The sequence below is a fragment of the Quercus robur genome, chromosome 6, assembly GCF_932294415.1.
Source record: "Quercus robur chromosome 6, dhQueRobu3.1, whole genome shotgun sequence".
In the NCBI taxonomy this organism is placed as follows: Eukaryota; Viridiplantae; Streptophyta; class Magnoliopsida; order Fagales; family Fagaceae; genus Quercus; species Quercus robur.
In genome coordinates, this window is record NC_065539.1 from 51,776,074 (window position 1) to 51,796,739 (window position 20,666).

The 20,666-nt window shown below is 33.4% G+C and overlaps 2 protein-coding genes and 1 long non-coding RNA gene across 3 annotated transcripts; 2 read left to right on the forward strand and 1 right to left on the reverse strand.

Moving 5' to 3' along the window:
• The first annotated feature begins 1,931 nt into the window (after positions 1 to 1,931).
• Positions 1,932 to 7,012, forward strand: LOC126689379 (probable linoleate 9S-lipoxygenase 5). Its single transcript, XM_050384557.1, has 9 exons — positions 1,932 to 2,403; positions 3,017 to 3,306; positions 4,028 to 4,268; positions 4,464 to 4,802; positions 4,921 to 5,006; positions 5,089 to 5,196; positions 5,315 to 5,619; positions 5,714 to 5,977; positions 6,072 to 7,012. Exons 1-9 carry the CDS (start codon positions 2,157 to 2,159, stop codon positions 6,838 to 6,840), a joined length of 2,649 nt encoding a protein of 882 aa, XP_050240514.1. The 5' UTR covers positions 1,932 to 2,156; the 3' UTR covers positions 6,841 to 7,012.
• LOC126689380 (uncharacterized) lies at positions 2,875 to 5,593 on the reverse strand. Its single transcript, XR_007644509.1, has 2 exons — positions 5,372 to 5,593; positions 2,875 to 3,262 (listed from the first exon to the last, which is right to left on the reverse strand). It is a non-coding gene; the product is annotated as an uncharacterized LOC126689380 (long non-coding RNA).
• A 5,401-nt stretch (positions 7,013 to 12,413) lies between the features above and the next one.
• On the forward strand, positions 12,414 to 19,481 carry LOC126689378 (probable linoleate 9S-lipoxygenase 5). Its single transcript, XM_050384556.1, has 9 exons — positions 12,414 to 12,718; positions 15,485 to 15,768; positions 16,371 to 16,611; positions 16,798 to 17,136; positions 17,271 to 17,356; positions 17,438 to 17,545; positions 17,652 to 17,956; positions 18,051 to 18,314; positions 18,400 to 19,481. The coding sequence occupies exons 1-9, from the start codon at positions 12,442 to 12,444 to the stop codon at positions 19,166 to 19,168; spliced, it is 2,673 nt and encodes an 890-aa protein (XP_050240513.1). The 5' UTR covers positions 12,414 to 12,441; the 3' UTR covers positions 19,169 to 19,481.
• The last annotated feature ends 1,185 nt before the right edge of the window (positions 19,482 to 20,666 follow it).

Sequence of the window (20,666 nt, forward strand, 5' to 3'; positions counted from 1 at the left end):
TATTTTATGTACCCATTCGTCCATTAATTATATATATACTCCCTCCGTCCTACTTTGTTTGTCCTGTTTGAAAAGTCAAACTTTTTAAGGGAACATCATTTATTATCTTGTCTACCTTTTAAAAATGTATAAGTTTCCAAAACTACCCTTAAATAAATTTATTAAAAAATTGAATTATTAATAGGAACATTAGTAAATAGGGGTATAATAGGAATATTAGTAAATTAATGACTCTTATTTTTAGAAATAGGACAATATTTTGGGACATCCAAAAATGGAATAGAGGACAAACAAAGTGGGACGGAGGGAGACAATTTGGAGGAGTCAAATATGAGGAGATTATTGCCAAGAGTTTGTAACTCAACTAATTGATACTTTTTGGCATTTCCAATAGAGACATTCATAATTCAAACTCCTCTATTTCCCAAGTCCCAACTATTGAATTTTCAAAAAAGAAAAAAAAAAAAAAAAAGAGAGAAAGAGATGATTATTAAGTTGATGTCTCAACAAATAAATTTCACCCGTACAAGTTCGAACAATCAAAGAATTCGAATGTATAGGCTAAATTTGAATTTTTGTGAGTGTAACCATAATAAATATTTTACTCAATTAACAAAAATGTGGATCTACCGATCTCTATTCAACAAAATCATTTTCATGTTAATTAGATATTAGGATGGTTATTTTGAGACCTTTGATTTATATAAAAATATTCTTCTTGGATGGATTTATTTAACAAATACGCTTATAGACCCAATTTTTCTCTCTTCTTATTCTCAAATTATCCTTACAAAAAAAATGAAAACCTTAAATATAACATGATGCATAACTACTTGGGACCAAATATATGCTTGAAATTCAAGGGATAATGCATGAATGACACAAAGATAAAGTTTAACTATAAAATTGATAGTAATATAAGGCTATAACCTTATTCAATATTTTTTTATTGAAAGTAAATTTTGACAAATCTACTATTAGATTTCATTTTCTTCTTATATCCTTCATACTTGCAAAATTTCTAGAAAATTAAAGATAGAGATGTTATCAATAAATTATTTAAATTGCAAGTTTTTGTTATTTAAAATTATGCATAAAATATAATCTTATAGATAATATAGTAAATAATATCTAATTGTCACAAAATTTGATATTTGTATTAAAAACGTAAAGAACATGCAATTTAACGGTCAGATTTTCAAAATATATAATTAATGTCAATGATATTGAGTAATATTGTAATCTTAGACTACAACTAATTTTGTAGCTAAAATTTGTCCTACCACAAATTAAATAATTATTATAGGCAAAAGGTCAAAGTATATAACCATGTGTATTTTAGAGAGAGAAAGGAGGCCATCCACCATATTTGTCTTCTCCAAGCTATATTCACATATCTTAGTATTCTTTCACTGGTAGATGATTATTAGACGTAGATTTCAAAGTCTATTCTCATAATTAATATATTTTAGATGGCCATAACTACATGTAGTTAAACAAAGAGAAAGGAGGCCATCTACCATCTATATTTGTCTTTCTTCCAACTTTATTCGTATATACTAATGCAGTGGTATAAGTCTAACTGATAAGATGAATCAATGGCCACATAAAAAATCGAAAAGGCATGTGTGAAAGAGACCATACCAATTGGCACGTAGATATAAAAAATTATTGTTTGCTAACAAAATAGACTAAAAAACTTTTTTTTTTTTTTGTTTTTTTTTTTGTGGTATTGTATTCCAAAAGTAAATACCAAATGTGGTTGCGAATGCCGAATCAGGTCCTTTAATTATTCATTAATAAAAAGATAAAGATTGAAATTCGTTTTGGGACCCCACCATACAGTTGGCACCATCACCATTTGAAGCCCCGCATAGATGGAGCTAGAGCTACATTGTCTTCATACAGAATTATAGTTTTAGACCCAAAGTCTTTCTCAGGTCAAGGACTCAAGTTAAAAAAAGAAAAAAAGAAAAAGACAAAAAACGTACTGCTTATATAATTATATTCTAGCTAACCAGACTAGAGCAGTGCAGGTTGTCCTATAGTCGATCTCTCCAAAGATTCTGTCTCTCTCATTTCTCATTTCTCATTTCTTATTTCCTATTTCCAATATCAAAGAGGAGTGTCTTCTTCAAGCTAACAGTCCTTCTTTGATGGCTTCTTGTTCCAGTTCAGAGATGGTAAAGAAAATAATAGAAATATTTTGTGGCAAGACCAAGAAGAAGAATATTCACAATCACAAGGTGGGAGAGAGAAAGAAAGTAAAAGGGACTGTTGTTTTAATGAAGAAGAACGTGTTGGACTTCAAAGATATCAAAGCTTCGTTTATTGATCGGATTCATGAGTTGTTGGGCAAGGGTGTGTCCATGCAACTCATCAGCTCTGTTCATCCTGACCCAGGTTACCGTCTTTCTCTCTTTCTCTAACTCTTTCTCTGTTTAACTTAATTATTAAGTTATATGAGTGTGACTTTGTCATGTTAGTCCTTCGATGAAGCCAAAAGCATTACCTTCAAATCAAACACCAAATGCCTTCTTTTTTAAGCATTCTTCTATTTTGTTTTCTAGCACAGACATTGTAATTTTATTTCTTACCAGTCATCAAAGTTTAAACTAATGAAAGTTTGAATTTTGTTAATATCAGAGATGGCATAGGTAGAAGTTATAAGTTTAAAAAAAAAAAATGATTATCAGGATATATATTATGGCTTTACATATGATAGGACTAAAGGCCAAAAAAGATTAATATAACTAAAATCAAATATTTTATTAAAAAGAATCATTTAGTCCAATTCAATCACTTGGGTTCAGAGCTCAGTCTAGCTGTAAGTAAACTCAGTTCAATTAATTGGGATCTAATCTCAGTTTAGCATAGTTAAATTTCAATCAAGTAGCTTTTTGAACAACTTCCTAGCATTGTCTTTGATGATCTTGATAAGTAAAATTCAATGATAAAACAGCTGTGAAGATTAATAGTGCTAAGAAACTAAAAATCTTGTTACATGTGTGTTTAGCAAATGTATTGCAAGGGAAGCTTGGAAAGGTGGCGCATTTGGAGAAATGGGTTACAACAATCACTCCATTAACAGCAGTTGAAACTGTATTCACCATTTCATTTGACTGGGATGAGTCCATGGGTGTTCCTGGGGCCATCATTGTAAGAAACCACCATCACAGCCAGTTTTACCTTAGGACAGTCACCTTAGAAGATGTTCCTGGGCATGGTCGTGTGCATTTCGTTTGCAATTCTTGGGTTTACCCTGCACATCGTTACAAATACAATCGCGTATTCTTCTCAAACAAGGTAATTTGGTTTTGATTTCTTAAAGCAATAAGTTTAGCTAGGTACACAACCTTTTTCATAACTACTGACATAGCTTGTTACAATTGTTTCACAATTGGTGTCAGTAGTGGACCTAGATAAAAATGATATTGGTCCAACCACAACAAACCATGTGGGCAATTTTGAAAAAGTTGTTAGAAAATATTGTGTCCTAAAAATTACTCATTATTATGTGGAACAAAGTTTGCTCCATTATAAATCTAAACTATGTTCTTTGTGCTATCATTAATTCATTACAAATACAATCGTACATTCTTCCAAAACATGATGCTTAGACCTAATGAGTAACCTTTGTAGCATCATACCTAGCCCACTAGGTAGTGCTTTCTATCATGATTTTTCCTTTCTACCGAAGTTGGAAGCTTATATTCTGCTTCCATTTTGGTTTGCCAAAATTACCATTCCATTTCTCTTTCTCCATGTAGATCGGCTGGTATTTTCAGTCCTTGTTAATGTGTAGGATTCAGATTCTGTTGAGCACGTTATGATTTTTGGTAATGTAGCTATGTTAAAATCTAAACAGGACTCAAAAGTTAACTTCATACAAAATGGTAACTGGCTGCTTGATTGACATGGTGGACCAAATAAATAGGGAAATAACCTTTTAAGATTAGTTTTCGTTCCTAGGACAACACTATGATCCTGTTTCAATGAAGTAACAGACTTTTTATTTATGTACTAGACCTACCTTCCATGTCAAACACCTGAGCTGTTACGCAAGTATAGGGAAGAAGAACTGGCAAATCTGCGTGGAAATGGAACAGGGGAGCTTAAGGAGTGGGACAGAGTCTATGACTATGCTTACTACAATGATTTGGGAAGTCCAGATAAAGGTAAAGATTATGCACGCCCTGTTCTTGGTGGAACAAAGGAGTACCCATATCCCCGAAGAGGAAGAACTGGACGTAAACCAACAAAAAAAGGTTAGTACTCTCAATTCTATTCAATTTTTCAGTTTCCAAATGCTGTGACTAGTATAAACTGGAGGTTTGAGCTCCTTCAATGACTTTAGAATTTTGAGTGACATAAAGTTGTTATGATAGAATGATTTTTAGGTGTCCTAGAAGAATTGATTTTGATAATTTTGTGTCAGCAACCTAATGTTCTCATTGTAACAGATCCCGATAGTGAGAGCAGATTGCCACTTATAAGTCTAGACATTTATGTTCCAAGAGATGAGCGGTTTGGCCACTTGAAGTTCTCAGATTTTCTTGCCTATGCACTGAAGTCCCTTGTACAGATATTGCTCCCAGAGCTTTCATCTTTATGTGACAAAACCATTAACGAGTTTGACAGTTTCCACGATGTAATTAAGCTCTATGAAGGGGGGCTTAAGCTACCGAATGGACATACAGTCAGTAAAATTAGGGAACGCATTCCTTGGGAGCTGTTGAAGGAACTCATTCGTAATGATGGTGAGCGATTCCTCAAGTTCCCAATGCCTGATGTGATCAAAGGTATGCCTAACTTTTCTCTGTTTCGACATTAGATCCTTTAAAATCTTAGATACCCAAAACTTCACAGTTTTTAAACTATTTAACTACAAGTATAAAGCTTTTAATGGTATAATTGTAGAGGACAAGTCTGCTTGGAGGACTGATGAAGAGTTTGGACGAGAAATGCTTGCTGGAGTCAACCCTGTTATCATCAGCCGCCTCCAAGTAAATAGAAATTTGTTGGTTAAGTTGTTAAATGATGTAAATGGTTTTTTGCTTCAACATTTTTCTGGAATGTTGTCTGCAGGAATTCCCCCCAACCAGCAATCTAGACCCTAAAGAATATGGGAATCAAAACAGTGCAATAACAGAAGAACACATAGAGAAGAACCTGAATGGGCTGACTGTAGATCAAGTATTGATCATTCTTCATGTTTTTGACTATATCTACATCATAAAACCAATACGACATCGAAAATATGTTACTATACTCTGTTCTACATTGATAACCAATTTCTATTTTCTTGTTCTAGGCAATTAGAAACAACAGGCTGTTTATATTAGATCATCATGATGCACTAATGCCATACCTGATGAGAATAAACTCAACCACCACAAAGACTTATGCCACCAGAACGCTCCTTTTACTGCAAGATAATGGGACACTGAAGCCATTAGCAATTGAGTTAAGCTTGCCGCATCCACAAGGGGAACGCCATGGTGCTGTCAGTAAAGTTTTCACTCCAGCAGAAGAAGGTGTTGAAGGTTCGGTGTGGCAGCTGGCCAAAGCCTATGCTGCTGTTAATGATTCTGGCTACCACCAGCTTATTAGCCACTGGTATGATGCCTAAGAAAATTACTGCATGATAACAAAAGGTAGAAACTTGACTGTGATCTAGTAAGGATATCTAAATGCTTCTGACTATTTGCAGGTTGAACACCCATGCTGTAATAGAGCCATTTGTAATTGCAACAAATAGACAGCTGAGTGTGCTTCATCCAATACATAAGCTTTTGCATCCCCATTTCCGGGACACAATGAATATAAATGCCTTGGCTCGGCAGATCCTCATCAATGCTGGTGGGGTGCTTGAGCGAACAGTCTTCCCAGCAAAATACGCCATGGAGATGTCTGCTGTTTTATATAAGAACTGGGTGTTCACTGAACAGGCATTACCTAATGAACTGCTCAAAAGGTGTGCAAAGCTCTGTCTTTTTAATGATTTCTATAGTTTTAATATTTATCAGAACAAATTTTGATCCACTTTTGAATCTTTTGATTCATTTTAGAGGAATGGCAGTTCCAGACTCACGCTGCCGCCATGGCCTCAGACTTCTGATAGAGGATTATCCCTATGCTGTTGATGGGCTAGAGATCTGGTCAGCAATTGAGAATTGGGTTAGTGAATATTGTTTTCTCTACTATCCAACTGATGATATGGTCCGAAATGATTCTGAACTCCAATCATGGTGGATGGAGATCCGCAATGAGGGGCATGGTGACAAGAAAGATGAGCCATGGTGGCCTGAGATGAAGACACGAGCTGAGCTTATCCAAGCATGCACCATTATCATATGGGTGGCTTCTGCCCTTCATGCAGCTGTGAATTTTGGGCAATACCCTTATGCTGGCTATCTTCCTAATCGCCCAACTGTAAGCCGCCGCTTCATGCCTGAGCCAGGCACCCCTGAGTATGCGGAACTTGAGTCAAAACCTGAAGTAGCCTTCCTGAAAACTATAACAGCACAGTTTCAAACCCTCCTTGGTGTATCACTGATAGAAATTTTGTCCCGGCATTCAACTGATGAGATTTATCTTGGGCAGAGAGATACTCCCGAGTGGACTTCAGATGCTGAACCACTCGCAGCATTTGAGAAATTTGGAAATAAGCTGAGAGAAATTGAAATAATAATTAATGAAATGAACAATGACCAGAGATGGAGGAACAGGGTTGGGCCAGTCAATGTACCTTATACCTTGCTCTATCCTAACACCTCCGATACTACTAGAGAGGGCGGGCTCACTGGCAAGGGTATTCCCAACAGCGTCTCCATCTGAATTTTTTGGTTTGGTAGCAGCAGTTTACTTTTTGTAAGTTGTGTTAAAGTGAAAGATTGTGAGATAGGTTTTTGTATCCACATTTTTCCTCTTGATGAAGGCAAGTAGTTGTGCATTATCTACAGACAATAACAATGATGAATAGTGTGCCTATTGTTCTTATGTTGTGAAATCTATGTGTAAATTTGCAGATTTTATCCCCAAATATCTATTGCACCACAATAATTGTTACATTTAAATTTAAAGGCTAAAATTGCTCCACCACTATAGGTAAGTTTTAACACCTGAAGAGTACCAACCATTACACAGAAACAAGCAAAAGTTGAGACACCACAGCATGTAAAGACCATATCCATTGGACCAAATTATATAATAGAGATGCCTACTAAAGGCACTAGGATTGGACGGTTGAGATGCAAAAAAACCTGCTATTGCAGTTGAAAACTTGATACAATCTCCATTGCATAACACAGCTCAACTAAATGAATCTGCTTGTCATAGGATGTGTGCCATTTAGAAACTGAAGGTAACCAGTCACCGTGTCTACAAATGTTATAACGACTTTCGTATGCTAAAACATTTCATAAATCAAAGTTTTATCCATGCACCCTATCATAACCCCAACCATTAAATGTGATATTGTCGGTAGCTCCAGCTCTATTTGTCAATCCCGCAACTCCCTCCACGAAGCTTCACAAAGAACTGTATTGACAAGAAAATGCCTTTGCTAATAGAACCTTGCATCCCAAGTTTTTTGGTTGTTTGATACAAATTTAATGCTTAGAGCCTTAGACTACAATTTTGTGTTAAGTCACAAAAGGGGTAAACAAGAAGAAAGTAATATTACAAACTTCTCATTTACTTTTCTTGTATATGTGACGCAGGGGAAAACCAAAATGGATGCAACAACAAAATAGAACATAAAAATCAAAGGACAGATAACCTAGGCATTGCCATGTACAATTGCTTGAAGTTGAACAAACTTAGGAGTCAAAATCTACGGTTGGCTGAAATCAGCACCAAAGCATTGTGAAAATTCTAAGAACATTTTATGAATTTGAAGAAAAAAAAAAACCTTGACTCTAAGAAATTAATAACATAGTAATAACATAATTTACTAAGACCTAAAATAAATTATAATTGACCAATAAAAATATAATTAATTTCCAAAATTAAAGTAAATATTTCTTTGCACTTCTGGCAACATTAAGTAAACTGCATTTTTTTTCATCATAGCATAGAGAATCTATCTAAAGAAGAGCCATTTGGACTCCTTTAGCCGGTAAAACCTATGGGCAACCAACATAACACATGACCTTCACTTTGTTTCTTCAAATCAAATGGTTCTATATTAAATCTAAAAAAAAAGAAAAAGAAAAAAAAGAAGCTGTATTGATCAATATGCTGCATGTAATGGCGATTCAGAACCAAAGAGCAAAGGCAGTATAGATCCAATATATGGCACATCTTGCACAGCCCATATACAGAACAAAGCAGATTTAAACTCATAATTCAATATTCATACATTTAAGTGCAGAGAGAGAGAGAGAGAGGTTCAATATGAAAACGAAGGACTTAACCTTTATGGCTTCATGCGATAAGATTTGGAGACATGGGAGCTGGTTAATCACTTGTGGCAATTTGGCAAAGGCTACCAATCACGTTCACAACATCATCAACAATAAGCTGAAAGAAAGTTTCTATCTGTCAATTTTGGCTAGTTTTTTCTCACTCTATTTCTGTGATTGTCTCCTCTTATTCGATGCATATATGACACCTTTAAAAGGAAGATGTCCAAACTGCCGTCAAAATGCACTGTTGACACATGGTTGGTTTTCACATAAAAAGATACGTCTGAATGGTTGCTTCCCAATATCTTTTTCGTAACCATACACAGTTCATTGTCATTTGACACCTAATAAAATATTTTGGAAAACGTTAACGTATTCCATCGAGTGTGCATCTAACTTTTAGCTTAAAAAATAGCTTATTTTACAATTCAATTTATTTTACTATTTCAGCTAATTTTTATTTTTATTTATAGTATTTTCCGTAAAATAAGTAGATTTCAAACAGACTCTTAGTTATTTTAAAAAAAATTTTAAATGAAAAAAATAGTTAATATTTTGAAAATTTTTTTAGTTTTTTTTTTTTTTTTGTGGTATAAAATATTTTAAAAATAGTTTACTAACAATTGTAAGGACAACGTTTAGTTACAAAATTGGTTGCAGCTTAAGGTTACAAACTCACTCAATAAAACAAATATTACAACATATTTTGAAAATCTAACAGTTGAATTACATATTCTTTACACCCTTCATACACATGTTAAATTTTGTGTCAATCGAATATTATTTACTATATGATATATAAACTTATATTTTGTGTATAGTTTTAAATTACAAAAACTTGCAATTTAAAAAATTTATTAATGACATAGTTATTGATTTTTAATTTTCTTGAAGTTTTGTAAGCATGGAGGATATAAGAAGAAGATGTAATCCAATGATGGATTTGTCAAAATTCATTTCCAATAAAAAGATATTAAGTAAATTTATAGTTTAAAACTACAACTAGTTTTGTAGATAAACTCTGCCCTTGTTTTAAAGCATCTGTTAATATGATTCATAAAAGTAAATTTATCTTTTAAGTCAGGCTGGCTAATTTAGTCTTTCTCTAAAAAAAAAAAAAAAAGGTTGGCTAATTCGGCCGTGACCTTCATGATGGGCCGAAATTTGGACCCAATCCAAGTGGGCCCAGATTACTGCCCAATATTTGCACCCCAAACCCAAAGGATGCCAAGATGTTGGATAGAACTTCAAGGTCAACTGGAGAGCACGTGAACCCGTTTAAGGTCAACTTCACCGCTAAGCAAGTGTATGACTAGTGAGGTGTGGTGTGTACTCTCTCTCTCTCTCTCCAAAATTTAGTTAAACTACAATTTTATTCAATATTTTTTTATTAGAAGTGAATTTTGACAAATCCACTATTGGATTACATATTTTTCTTATATTCTCAATACTTGTAAAATTTTGATTGACACAAAATTTGACATGTGTATTAAGAACGTAACCAATATATAATTCAATTGTTAGATTTTCAAAATATGCAGTACTATAATTCAATGTTTATTTTCAAAATATGAATTATTGTTTATTTTACATGAGGGTATAAACCAATTTTGTAGCTAAATTATATATATATATATATATATATATATATATATATAAATATGCTACATCAAACACAAATATATTGAATTGTTGTTTTTCTATTAAACTAAGCCTTTTAATATATCACTACTAGATCTTTACCGTGAGAAGGTGACAAAGTTGTCAAAATCACAATTTAAATTGCAGACTTGTACAATCTAACAATCCCACTTAGCCAAACTGATCAGGATTGGTGCAAGATCATTTGGGTTCCAGGATCACGTGTAGGATCAAACCGTAAGATTGTACAATTTTACATTATCCTACTTAGAACCCAATTTTCTTTGGATTGCCTGAAGCCCAGTTAGCCTAACAAAAAACGACACAATGGGCCCTTTAAAGTACAGAAGTGTCAAAACTAGTCATTCGTTAAATGAAAAATTAGAAATACCCTAATTGAAAAAAAAAAAAAAAAAAACAATGAAAATATTAGGTTATGTTTGGTAACAATTTTTGTTTTCTATTTTTAAAAACTTGTTTTTGAGAATATAAAGAAAAAAAAAAATCTTGTATTTTTGAAATAAAAAATATGTTTGGTTAATTGAAATTAAAAAGAGAGTTTTTTGAAGGAAAAAATAGAAAATACAAAAATATGTTGTTACTAGGATTTTAACTTTAATACTAACTCATCAAATGAAACTAATTCATTAAATTAAATACGTGTTTTCATTGATTTTTGAAAATTAGAAACTGAAAACAATTTTTTGCATGTTTTAAGTTTCCTTCACAAATTGAGTTTTGAGGACAGTTTTTGTTTTCTATTTATTTTAAGTTGCCAAACAAATTTTTTAGTCACAAAAATAAAAAATTGTTTTTGAAAATAGAAAATAAGAGCAAAAACTAGTTACCAAATATACCCTAGTGTTCATAATCTCTCTCTCTCCGTACTATCCAAATCCCTAAATGAATAAACCCCAAATCAAAGCCTACATCGTGGTCGTGACTATGTAGCTCGTCATCATTCAGTAAATTGTATGCACATATCAAAACTGCCCTGGACACGGGTGTTGCCTTGGATATGTATAATTGAGATCTTTAAAGTGTTATTAATAAAATTATTTAAAACATTAAAAAAATATTATTTATAATACACTACTAAACAACCCTTAAGTGTTTGGGAATTGTAACTGTAATTCTTTTTTACGATATTGATTGTGTACATTACTTTTTGTTACACAATCAATATTATAAAAAAGACTGCATTGTCCTTAATCTCATTCTCTGGGACTTCTCCACTTGCTCACTGGCCGAATGGCCTCTCCTTTAATTTATTTCTTCATCTTTTCCTTGTTTTATTCCTTTCACACTCTTGACATCAATTCACAATAAATGCAACCTACTTGCCTTAACTTTGTTTTAGTTAATTAAATAAGTGTTTTTATTGATTTTTGAAAATTAGAAATTAAAAATAGCATTTTGCTTGTTTTCAGTTTTCTTCACAAATTGAGTTTTGAAAATAGTTTTTGTTTTCTACCTATTTTGAGTTGCCAAACATGTTTTTTAGTCACAAAAAATAGAAAATAGTTTTTGAAAACAGAAAATAAGAGTAGAAACCAGTTACCAAATATACCCTAGTGTTCATAATCTCTCTCTCTCTCTCTCCATACTATCCAAATCCCTAAATGAATAAACCCCAAATCAAAGCCTACATCGTGGTCGTGACTATGTAGCTCGTCATCATTCAGTAAATTGTAAGCACATATCAAAAATTGCCCTGGACACGGGTGTTGCCTTGGATATGTATAATTGAGATCTTTAAAGTGTTATTAATAAAAAAATAATCACACTCACATGTACAAAGTAATGACTTCAACGCTAGCTATTTTTCAGTCTCCAGTTCTCTCTTTTTTATTTTTATTTTTTATTTTTTGAGTATTGGGTCTCATCACACTGTTAACTATTTTCATCTATTAAGCAGCTCTATTTTCTCCCTTCAGTTTTCTCTTCATTTTGGAGAGAAAACTTTTTAGTGAGCCCAAAGAGAGAAAACACCCAAACCATACTATTTATTTTCCTTTCTCTCCACCTAACCACACACTCTAAAATAGTTTTTCTTTCCATTTTCTCCTCAAAAATTTTCACCCACCCTATTTTACCTTCAAAAAACACACTCTAATTCCGAATAGCCTTGATGCAACAGCCCCTTTCTCTTCTCTTTTTCTCCTCAGCGTGTCCAACACGCCTAAGCCAACCAACCCCAATAAATCCAAAGCCAACTAACCTAATAACTCATGCAACTTTTGTACGTGACGAAGAAAAGTTCAGAGACATGAAAGGCAAGCTCATTAAATGAGCACGTGTATCACAAGTGGACTGGACCCATGGTGCAGTGCATCCATGACCCAACACCAATGGCAAGGCCGAAGAGAATTAGTAGATTGAGAGGGAAATGTCCAATGGCAAGACTGAAGAGAACTCGCATTTTGAGAGGAAAATGTCCACTGGTAAGACCGAAGAGAATTCGCAGATTGAGAAGATGGGTGAGACTGAGAGCAAGAATGTAAAAGGGACTGAGAGCAGGAAAGTAAAAGGGAGTGTTGTTTTAATGAAGAAGAACTACGTGTTGTGCTGCAAGAATATCATAGCCTCGTTTATTGATCGGATTTATGAGTTGTTAGGCAAACGTGTGTCCATGCAACTCATCAGTTCTGTTCATCCTGATCCAGGTTACTCTCTTTCTCTAATAACTATTTCTATATCTTGCTTGAGTTATATCAGTGGACTCTGTCATGTACGTACGTTAGTCCTTTTTTTTTTTTTTTTGGTTGAGAAACGTTCGTTAGTCCTTAGATGAAGCCAAAATCACTACTTTCAAATCAAAAATCAAAATTTTAGGTGTATTAAACTACTAATTTAAAATAGCTCTAATCTGTAAATGTTTATTAAGATAAATAATGTTGTATTGTTTTCTTTGTGAAATAATGAAAATTTTGGTCTCTCTATAAATAAAAAACTATATCTTTTTACTTTCTTTTTTTAATTTTTTTAAAAAAATTTATTCTCTTATCATGGGCCAATTTTTCAGTGATACAATATAATGGGATTAAGTTTTTTCAATCGTGATAGTTGGAAAGAAAAAGAGAAAGTAGAGTTTTCCTAACATTTAAAATAAAATTTCACCTTGTATCCCCTCTATTGTAATTTTGCCTTTATGGATGACATGTCAAAACATGAGCTTTGCAAAATTTATTGCAACGCTTCAATTATTATATGCTAACTTGTAACCAGTACATTAATACATTTTAAAATATGCAATTAGATGCATTTTATAATTCCTACAAAAGCTAAATATGGTCATTATTATATTTTGTTAACTCTTAAAAAAGGATTGTAAGAATATTTTTTAGTAGAAAATGCAATTTGTTCATATTTGATTGTGTATTTTATTTTAGAAAAAAAAAATTGTTATTTTACTTCTTAACTCAATTTTTGTTATCATGATGAAATAATCTTACTTCACGTGTGCATTTTTTAAATAAGAACTGAACAATTAACTTCTAGAACATAATATAATTTTTCATTGAAATTTATTTTTTGAACTAATAATATATAAGTTATTGTAAGAAAATCTAGGTTTTAAATAGATTGGAAGTAATTTCAAATGGGACTTAAATAGAATGAGCTAGACATAGTTTTAGATTAGGTAATCTTAAATGGAGTTAAAATAGTTTTAAATAGGTTGGAAATATTATGCATTCAAAATTTTACTAATGAGATGGAATGACACCTAGCACAAATTGATGCTCATTTAAAATATAGAGACACTTGGAATCAAATTACTTGTTGACATCTCAAATTTGAAATCACATAGCTCTAGCTCTAGATATAATGTGCGGTAGTAGTTTACAAGTATTACTATTTTGTTTTGTTTTGTTTTTAATATTTTATTATTGAATTATCTTCCTCAGTTTATATTCAAATTAATAATCCCTCTTCCAAAGGATAAGATTCTTTAAAAAAGAAAAAAAAGTTTTCTAGTATTATTAAAATAAATAAATTCTAAAACTAAAATTATTATTGAAACTACTGTAATATTTAATATAAAACTAACAAAATCTTCAACAACAGCAATTAGTGATAAATACTTGCACCAAAATTAAGAAATTGATTTGACACATGATATATAATTAGACCTCCAATTTTCGAATTTAATGAGATTTTCTCTAAGTTTTGACTTTAAATACTATATATACTAGCTAGCTTGTAATCCTATGTATATGCATGACCACATTTAAAAACATATACTTAGATACATAGTGTTTTTTTTTTAATTAAAAAAAAGATATATAGTTTGATTCCTACATAAGTTAAATATAATTGATGATCATTCTTATATTTTGTTAACTCTTAAGAAAAAAAACTTGTAAGACTATCTATGAAATAATTCTCATTGGTTGTGCTATTATTTTAATAAAAAGTTAAAATACTTCTCAATTATTGCAATGAGTAGTAAATACCAAATACCTTCACCAAAATTAAGAAATTGCTATAAAATAATTATATTTTTTTTAAAAAAATCTCTTTAACATGGTATTACATTTAATATAAAAATTAACTAACTTCATGAGTTTTGAAATGAGTAATAAATACTTTCAATTGACACATGTCACAAAATTAGAACTCAATTGAAATCTAATTTAGAAATGTAATTAGATTTTCTTTCAACTTTGAATACACACACTAGTACGTAGCCTTGTGTATATGCATGGGTACAATTAAAAACAATCACAATTATACATTTTTTATAGAAGGGATTCAAATTATACATAATATTAGCTTACACATTTTTTAAGCAATATATTTCTAAAATATGTAATGGTTTCTCATATTATATATATATATATATATATATATGATGTAGAATTTAATCTGATTTAGACTCTTAGATTTTTTCACCGAATAATTCACTTGTCACGGAAATTAAAAAAATAAATGGACACATCGCGAAAAATTAGACTTCAATTGAAATTCAATTTAGAATCTAATTGGATTTGGACTCTTTGATTTTTACACTCTATAATTCACTTGACACAAAATTTAAAATTCAATGGGACATATGGCACAAAATTGAGAATTCAAATAAAACCTGATTGAATTTTCTCTGAACTTTAGCTATATATATAGCTTTACACAGGACTAGAGGCCAACAAAGATAATAATAACTAAAATAAACCATTTTATTAATTAAAACGAGTCATTTAGTCCAGTACAATCATTTGGGTTCAAAGCTCAGTCTAGTTGTAAGTAAACTCAGTTCAATTAATTGGGATCAAAGCGAAGTTTAGCATAGTTAAATTTTAATCAAGTAGCTTTTGAACAACTTCCTAGCACTGTCTCTTTGATCTTGATAAGTATATAAGATTGCAATGATAAAACAGTTGTGAAGATTAATAGAGCTAAGAAACTAAAAATTTTGTTGCATGTGTGTTTAGAAAATGTATTGCAAGGGAAGCTTGGAGAGGTGGCGCATTTGGAGAAATGGAGAATCACTCCATTAACAGCAGTAGAAACTATATTCACCATTTCATTTGACTGGGATGAGTCCATGGGTGTTCCTGAGGCCTTCATTGTAAGAAACCATCATCACAGCCAGTTTTACCTTAAGACAGTCACCTTAGAAGATGTTCCTGGGCATGGTCGTGTGCATTTCGTTTGTAATTCTTGGGTTTACCCTGCTCATCGGTACAGATACAATCGTGTATTCTTCTCAAACAAGGTAATATGGTTTTGATTTCTTAATTCAATTAGTCTAGGTACGCAACATTTTTGTTAGAATTGATGCATAATAAAAGTGATGTTAAAAGTAGACTTAAGTGAAAGTGGTATTCGTATTATTTCAATCACAACAAACCATGTCAATAATTGTATCACTTTCACTACAAATACAATCGTGCATTCTTCTCAAAAATGATGCTTAAACCTAGGAAATGCTTTCTATCATGATTGTTCCTTTTTACCTATAAAAATGGAAGCTTATCATTCTGCTTTCACTTTGATTTGCCAAAATTACTATTCCACTGTTTGTCAGTTGTCACTTTCTCCATCTAGATCCGCTGGTTTCTTCAGTCCTTGTTAATCCGTAGGGTTCAGGTTCTGTTGTGCACATTATGAGTTTTGGTAATTTAGCTATGTTAAATTATAATATAAACAGGACTTGAAAGTTAATTTCATACAAAATGGTTACTGGCTGCTTGACCGACATGGTGAACCAAATAAATAGGGAAATCAGCTTTGGAAGGATGTAACGTTAGTTTTCGTTTCTAGAACAGGACTATGATCATGTTTCAATGAAGTAACAAACTTTTTATTATGTGCTAGACCTACCTTCCATGTCAAACACCTGAGCTGTTACACAAGTATAGGGAAAAAGAACTGGAAAATCTGCGTGGAGATGAATCGGGGGAGCTTAAGGAGTGGGACAGAGTCTATGACTATGCTTACTACAATGATTTGGGAAGTCCAGATAAAGGTAAAGATCATGCACGCCCTGTTCTTGGTGGAACAAAGGAGTACCCATATCCCCGAAGAGGGAGAACTGGTCGAAAACCAACAAAAGAAGGTCAGCATTCTAAATTCTATTCGATTTTTCAGTTTCAAATTCCAACTTCTGTAACTAGTAAACAGTGGCGGTTTGAGCTCCTTTAATTACTAAAAATTTTGAGTAACATAGAATGATTTTTGGGTATCCTAGAATAATTGATTTTGATCATTTTTAGTCAGCAACTTAATATTCTGGTTGTAACAGATCCCTGTAGTGAGAGCAGATTGCCACTTTTAAGTCTAGACATTTATGTTCCAAGAGATGAGCAGTTTGGCCTCTTGAAGTTCTCAGATTTTCTTGCCTATGCTCTGAAGTCCCTAGTACAAATATTGCTCCCAAAGCTTACATCTTTATGTGACAAAAACTTTAACGAGTTTGACAGCTTCCAAGACGTACTTAAGCTCTATGAAGGTGGGATTAAGCTACCAAATGAAGAAACAACCAGTAAAATTAGGGAACATATTCCTTGTGAGCTGTTGAGGGAACTCATTCGTAATGATGGTGAGCGATTCCTCAAGTTCCCAGTGCCTGATGTGATCAAAGGTATTCAATGGTATTCCTCAAGTTCTGTGTTTCACTTGACATTAGATGCTTCAAAATCTTCAATATCCAAAACTTTATTGTAATTTTTAAACTATTTAACTACAAGTATAAAGCTTTTAATGGTATAATTGTAGGGGACAAGTCTGCTTGGAGGACTGATGAAGAGTTTGGACGAGAAATGCTTGCTGGAGTCAACCCTGTTGTCATCCGTCGCCTCCAAGTAAAATATAATTTGTTAGTGATGATAAATAATGTAAATGGTTTTTTTTGCTTCAACATTTTACTGGAATGGTGTCTGCAGGAATTCCCTCCAACCAGCAATCTAGACCCTGGAAAATATGGGAATCAAAACAGTACAATAACAGAAGAACACATAGAGAAGAATCTGAATGGGCTGCCTGTGGATGAAGTATTGATCATTCTTCACGTTTCTGACAATATCTACATTATACAACCGATATGACATCCAAAATATCTTACTATACTGATAACCAATCTCTATTTTCTTGTTCTAGGCAATTAGAAACAACAGGTTGTTTATTTTAGATCATCATGATACATTAATGCCATACCTGAAGAGAATAAACTCGACTACCACAAAGACTTACGCCACCAGAACGCTCCTTTTACTGCAAGATAATGGGACATTGAAGCCATTGGCAATTGAGTTAAGCTTGCCTCATCCACAAGGGGAACGTCATGGTGCTGTCAGCAAAGTTTTCACTCCAGCAGAAGAAGGTGTTGAAGGTTTGGTGTGGCAGCTGGCCAAAGCTTATGCTGCTGTTAATGATTCTGGCTACCACCAGCTTATTAGCCACTGGTATGAGGCCTTAGAAAAATACTGCGTGATAGAAAAAGCTAGAAACTTGACTGTGATCTAGTAATAATACACAAACGCTGCTGACTATTTGCAGGTTGAACACCCATGCTGTAATAGAGCCGTTTGTGATTGCAACAAATAGACAACTGAGTGTGCTTCACCCAGTACATAAGCTTTTGCATCCCCATTTCCGGGACACAATGCATATAAATGCCTTGGCTCGGCAGATCCTCATCAATGCTGGTGGGGTGCTTGAGAGAACAGTCTTCCCAGCAAAATACGCCATGGAATTGTCTTCTTTTGTATATAAGAATTGGGTGTTCACAGAACAGGCATTACCTAAAGATCTGCTCAAAAGGTGTGCAAAGCTTTGTCAAATAATGATCTCTATAGTTTTAATTTTTATCAGAACGAATTTTGATCCACTTTTTGCCTCATTTTAGAGGAATCGCAGTTGAAGACTCATCCTGCCGGCATGGCCTCAGACTTCTGATTGAGGATTATCCCTATGCTGTTGATGGGCTAGAGATCTGGTCAGCAATTGAGGAATGGGTTAATGAATATTGTTCTTTCTACTATCCAACTGATGATGTGGTCCAAAACGATCCCGAACTCCAATCGTGGTGGATGGAGATCCGCAATAAGGGGCATGGTGACAAGAAAGATGAGCCATGGTGGCCTGAGATGAAGACACGAACTGAGCTTATCCAAGCATGCACCATTATCATATGGGTGGCTTCTGCCCTTCATGCAGCTGTGAATTTTGGGCAATACCCTTATGCTGGCTATCTTCCTAATCGCCCAACTGTAAGCCGCCGCTTCATGCCTGAGCCAGGCACCCCTGAGTATGCTGAACTTGAGTCAAACCCTGAATTAGCCTACCTGAAAACTATAACAGCACAGTTTCAAACCCTCCTTGGTGTATCACTGATAGAAATTTTGTCCCGGCATTCAACTGATGAGATTTATCTTGGGCAGAGAGATACTCCCGAGTGGACTTCAGATGCTGAACCACTCGCAGCATTTAAGAGATTTGGAAATAAGCTGGAGGAAATTGGAAACAGAATTAACGAAATGAACAGTGACCACAGATGGAGGAACAGGGTTGGCCCAGTCAAGGTGCCTTATACCTTGCTCTATCCTATCACCTCCGATTATTCTAGAGAGGTCGGGCTCACTGGCAAGGGTATCCCCAACAGTGTCTCCATCTGAATTTTTTGGTTTGGTAGCAGCAATTCTGTTTTGTTTTGTTTTTATTTATTTATTTATTTTTTAAGTTGTGTTGAAGTAAAAGATTGTGAGAGTGGTTTTTGTATCCTATCTGGTATTGAAATTTGGAGAAATATTTTACGACTAATAATCTAGTCAAGTGGGATATATGTGTTTTGGAGTGGCGTTGTATGTGCAGATGTAATGGAAAATCAGCGGACCATCTTCTACATTGTTCTATTGCTACCGAACTACATGGTGTTGGGGTTGTTTGGAGTAATTTACTAGGTAATGCAGAATGGTTGTTGATCTATTAGCTTCTTGGCAATTTTGTCCCCATTTGTATTCATTCTGTATACTTGGGTGAGTCTTTTGGTTTTAATAGAATTTATTACTTATAAAAAATTGTCAGAAATTTGTGTAGATGTGCAGAAATTATCCCCAATTATCTACATATTGTACCATAATAATTATTGCGCTTAAATTCGTAGGGTAAAATTGCTTCACCATTGTAGATTAGTTTTAACACGAGGAGAGGTCCAACCATTACACAGAAGCAAGCAAAAGTTAAGACAATACACCATCTAAAGAGACCATACCAATGAGAACAAATTATATAATAGAGATGCCTACTAAAAGTCTAAAACCTAAGAGGATTGGACAGTTGAGATGCAAAAGACCTACTATTGCAATTGAAAACTTGATACAATCTCCATTGCGTAGCACAGCTCGACTAAATCTTCTTGTCTTAGGATCTGTGTCATTAAGCAACTAAAGATAACCAGCCACCATGTCTAAATATGTTATAAACACAATTTTTGTATACTAAAACACTTATAAATCAAAGTCTTATGATACACACACCATATTAGAAGTTAGAACGACTTCAGCATTAAGCACGATATGTTCGGTGGCTCTGGCCCATGTGTCAACCCCAAAACTTCCTCCATGAAACTTCAAAAACAACAGTGTTGAAAACTAAATGCTTCTGCTATATATAGAACCTTCACTTGTATCACAAGTTTTTGATTTTTTGGTACAGAAGTAGTGCCTAGAGCCTTAGACTATTGTTTTTGGTAAGTCACACAAGAAAATAGTTTTATCACAAACTTCTCATTTACTTTCTTGCTTATGTTACATGGTACATAACCTAAACGGATGCAACAACAGAATTGAAGAACATGGATAGATAACTTAGGAGTTAGCACCTAGACTTGCTTGAAATCAACACTAAACAAGAGAGAAATTTTTTGAATTACAAAAAAGACCTTGACTCTGAGAAATTAAGAAAATGCTAACCTAGTTAGCTACTAAAACCTAAAATAAAATGCAATATATAGAACAATAAAAATACATTTGAATTCCAAAATTAGATAAAATAAATATTTCTATGTGCTTCTTGCAATCCTACAAGAATGCAACTTTTACTTTTTCTTGGCATTCCATTACATTCACAATCTAACAATTCTCCTCTTACGAAGCCTTTCCTGAATCAAACATC

What these genes read in the sequence shown, in the direction of transcription:
- LOC126689378 (XM_050384556.1), top strand. Translation starts at nt 12,442, where the DNA reads ATGTCCAATGGCAAGACTGAAGAGAACTCGCATTTTGAGAGGAAAATG. An exon ending in ATGGGCTGCCTGTGGATGAA is followed by an intron (nt 17,546 to 17,651) that starts GTATTGATCATT and finishes TTCTTGTTCTAG; the next exon opens with GCAATTAGAAACAACAGGTT. An exon ending in CACCAGCTTATTAGCCACTG is followed by an intron (nt 17,957 to 18,050) that starts GTATGAGGCCTT and finishes GACTATTTGCAG; the next exon opens with GTTGAACACCCATGCTGTAA.
- LOC126689379 (XM_050384557.1), top strand. Translation starts at nt 2,157, where the DNA reads ATGGCTTCTTGTTCCAGTTCAGAGATGGTAAAGAAAATAATAGAAATA. An exon ending in CTCTGTTCATCCTGACCCAG is followed by an intron (nt 2,404 to 3,016) that starts GTTACCGTCTTT and finishes ATGTGTGTTTAG; the next exon opens with CAAATGTATTGCAAGGGAAG. An exon ending in ATGGGCTGACTGTAGATCAA is followed by an intron (nt 5,197 to 5,314) that starts GTATTGATCATT and finishes TTCTTGTTCTAG; the next exon opens with GCAATTAGAAACAACAGGCT.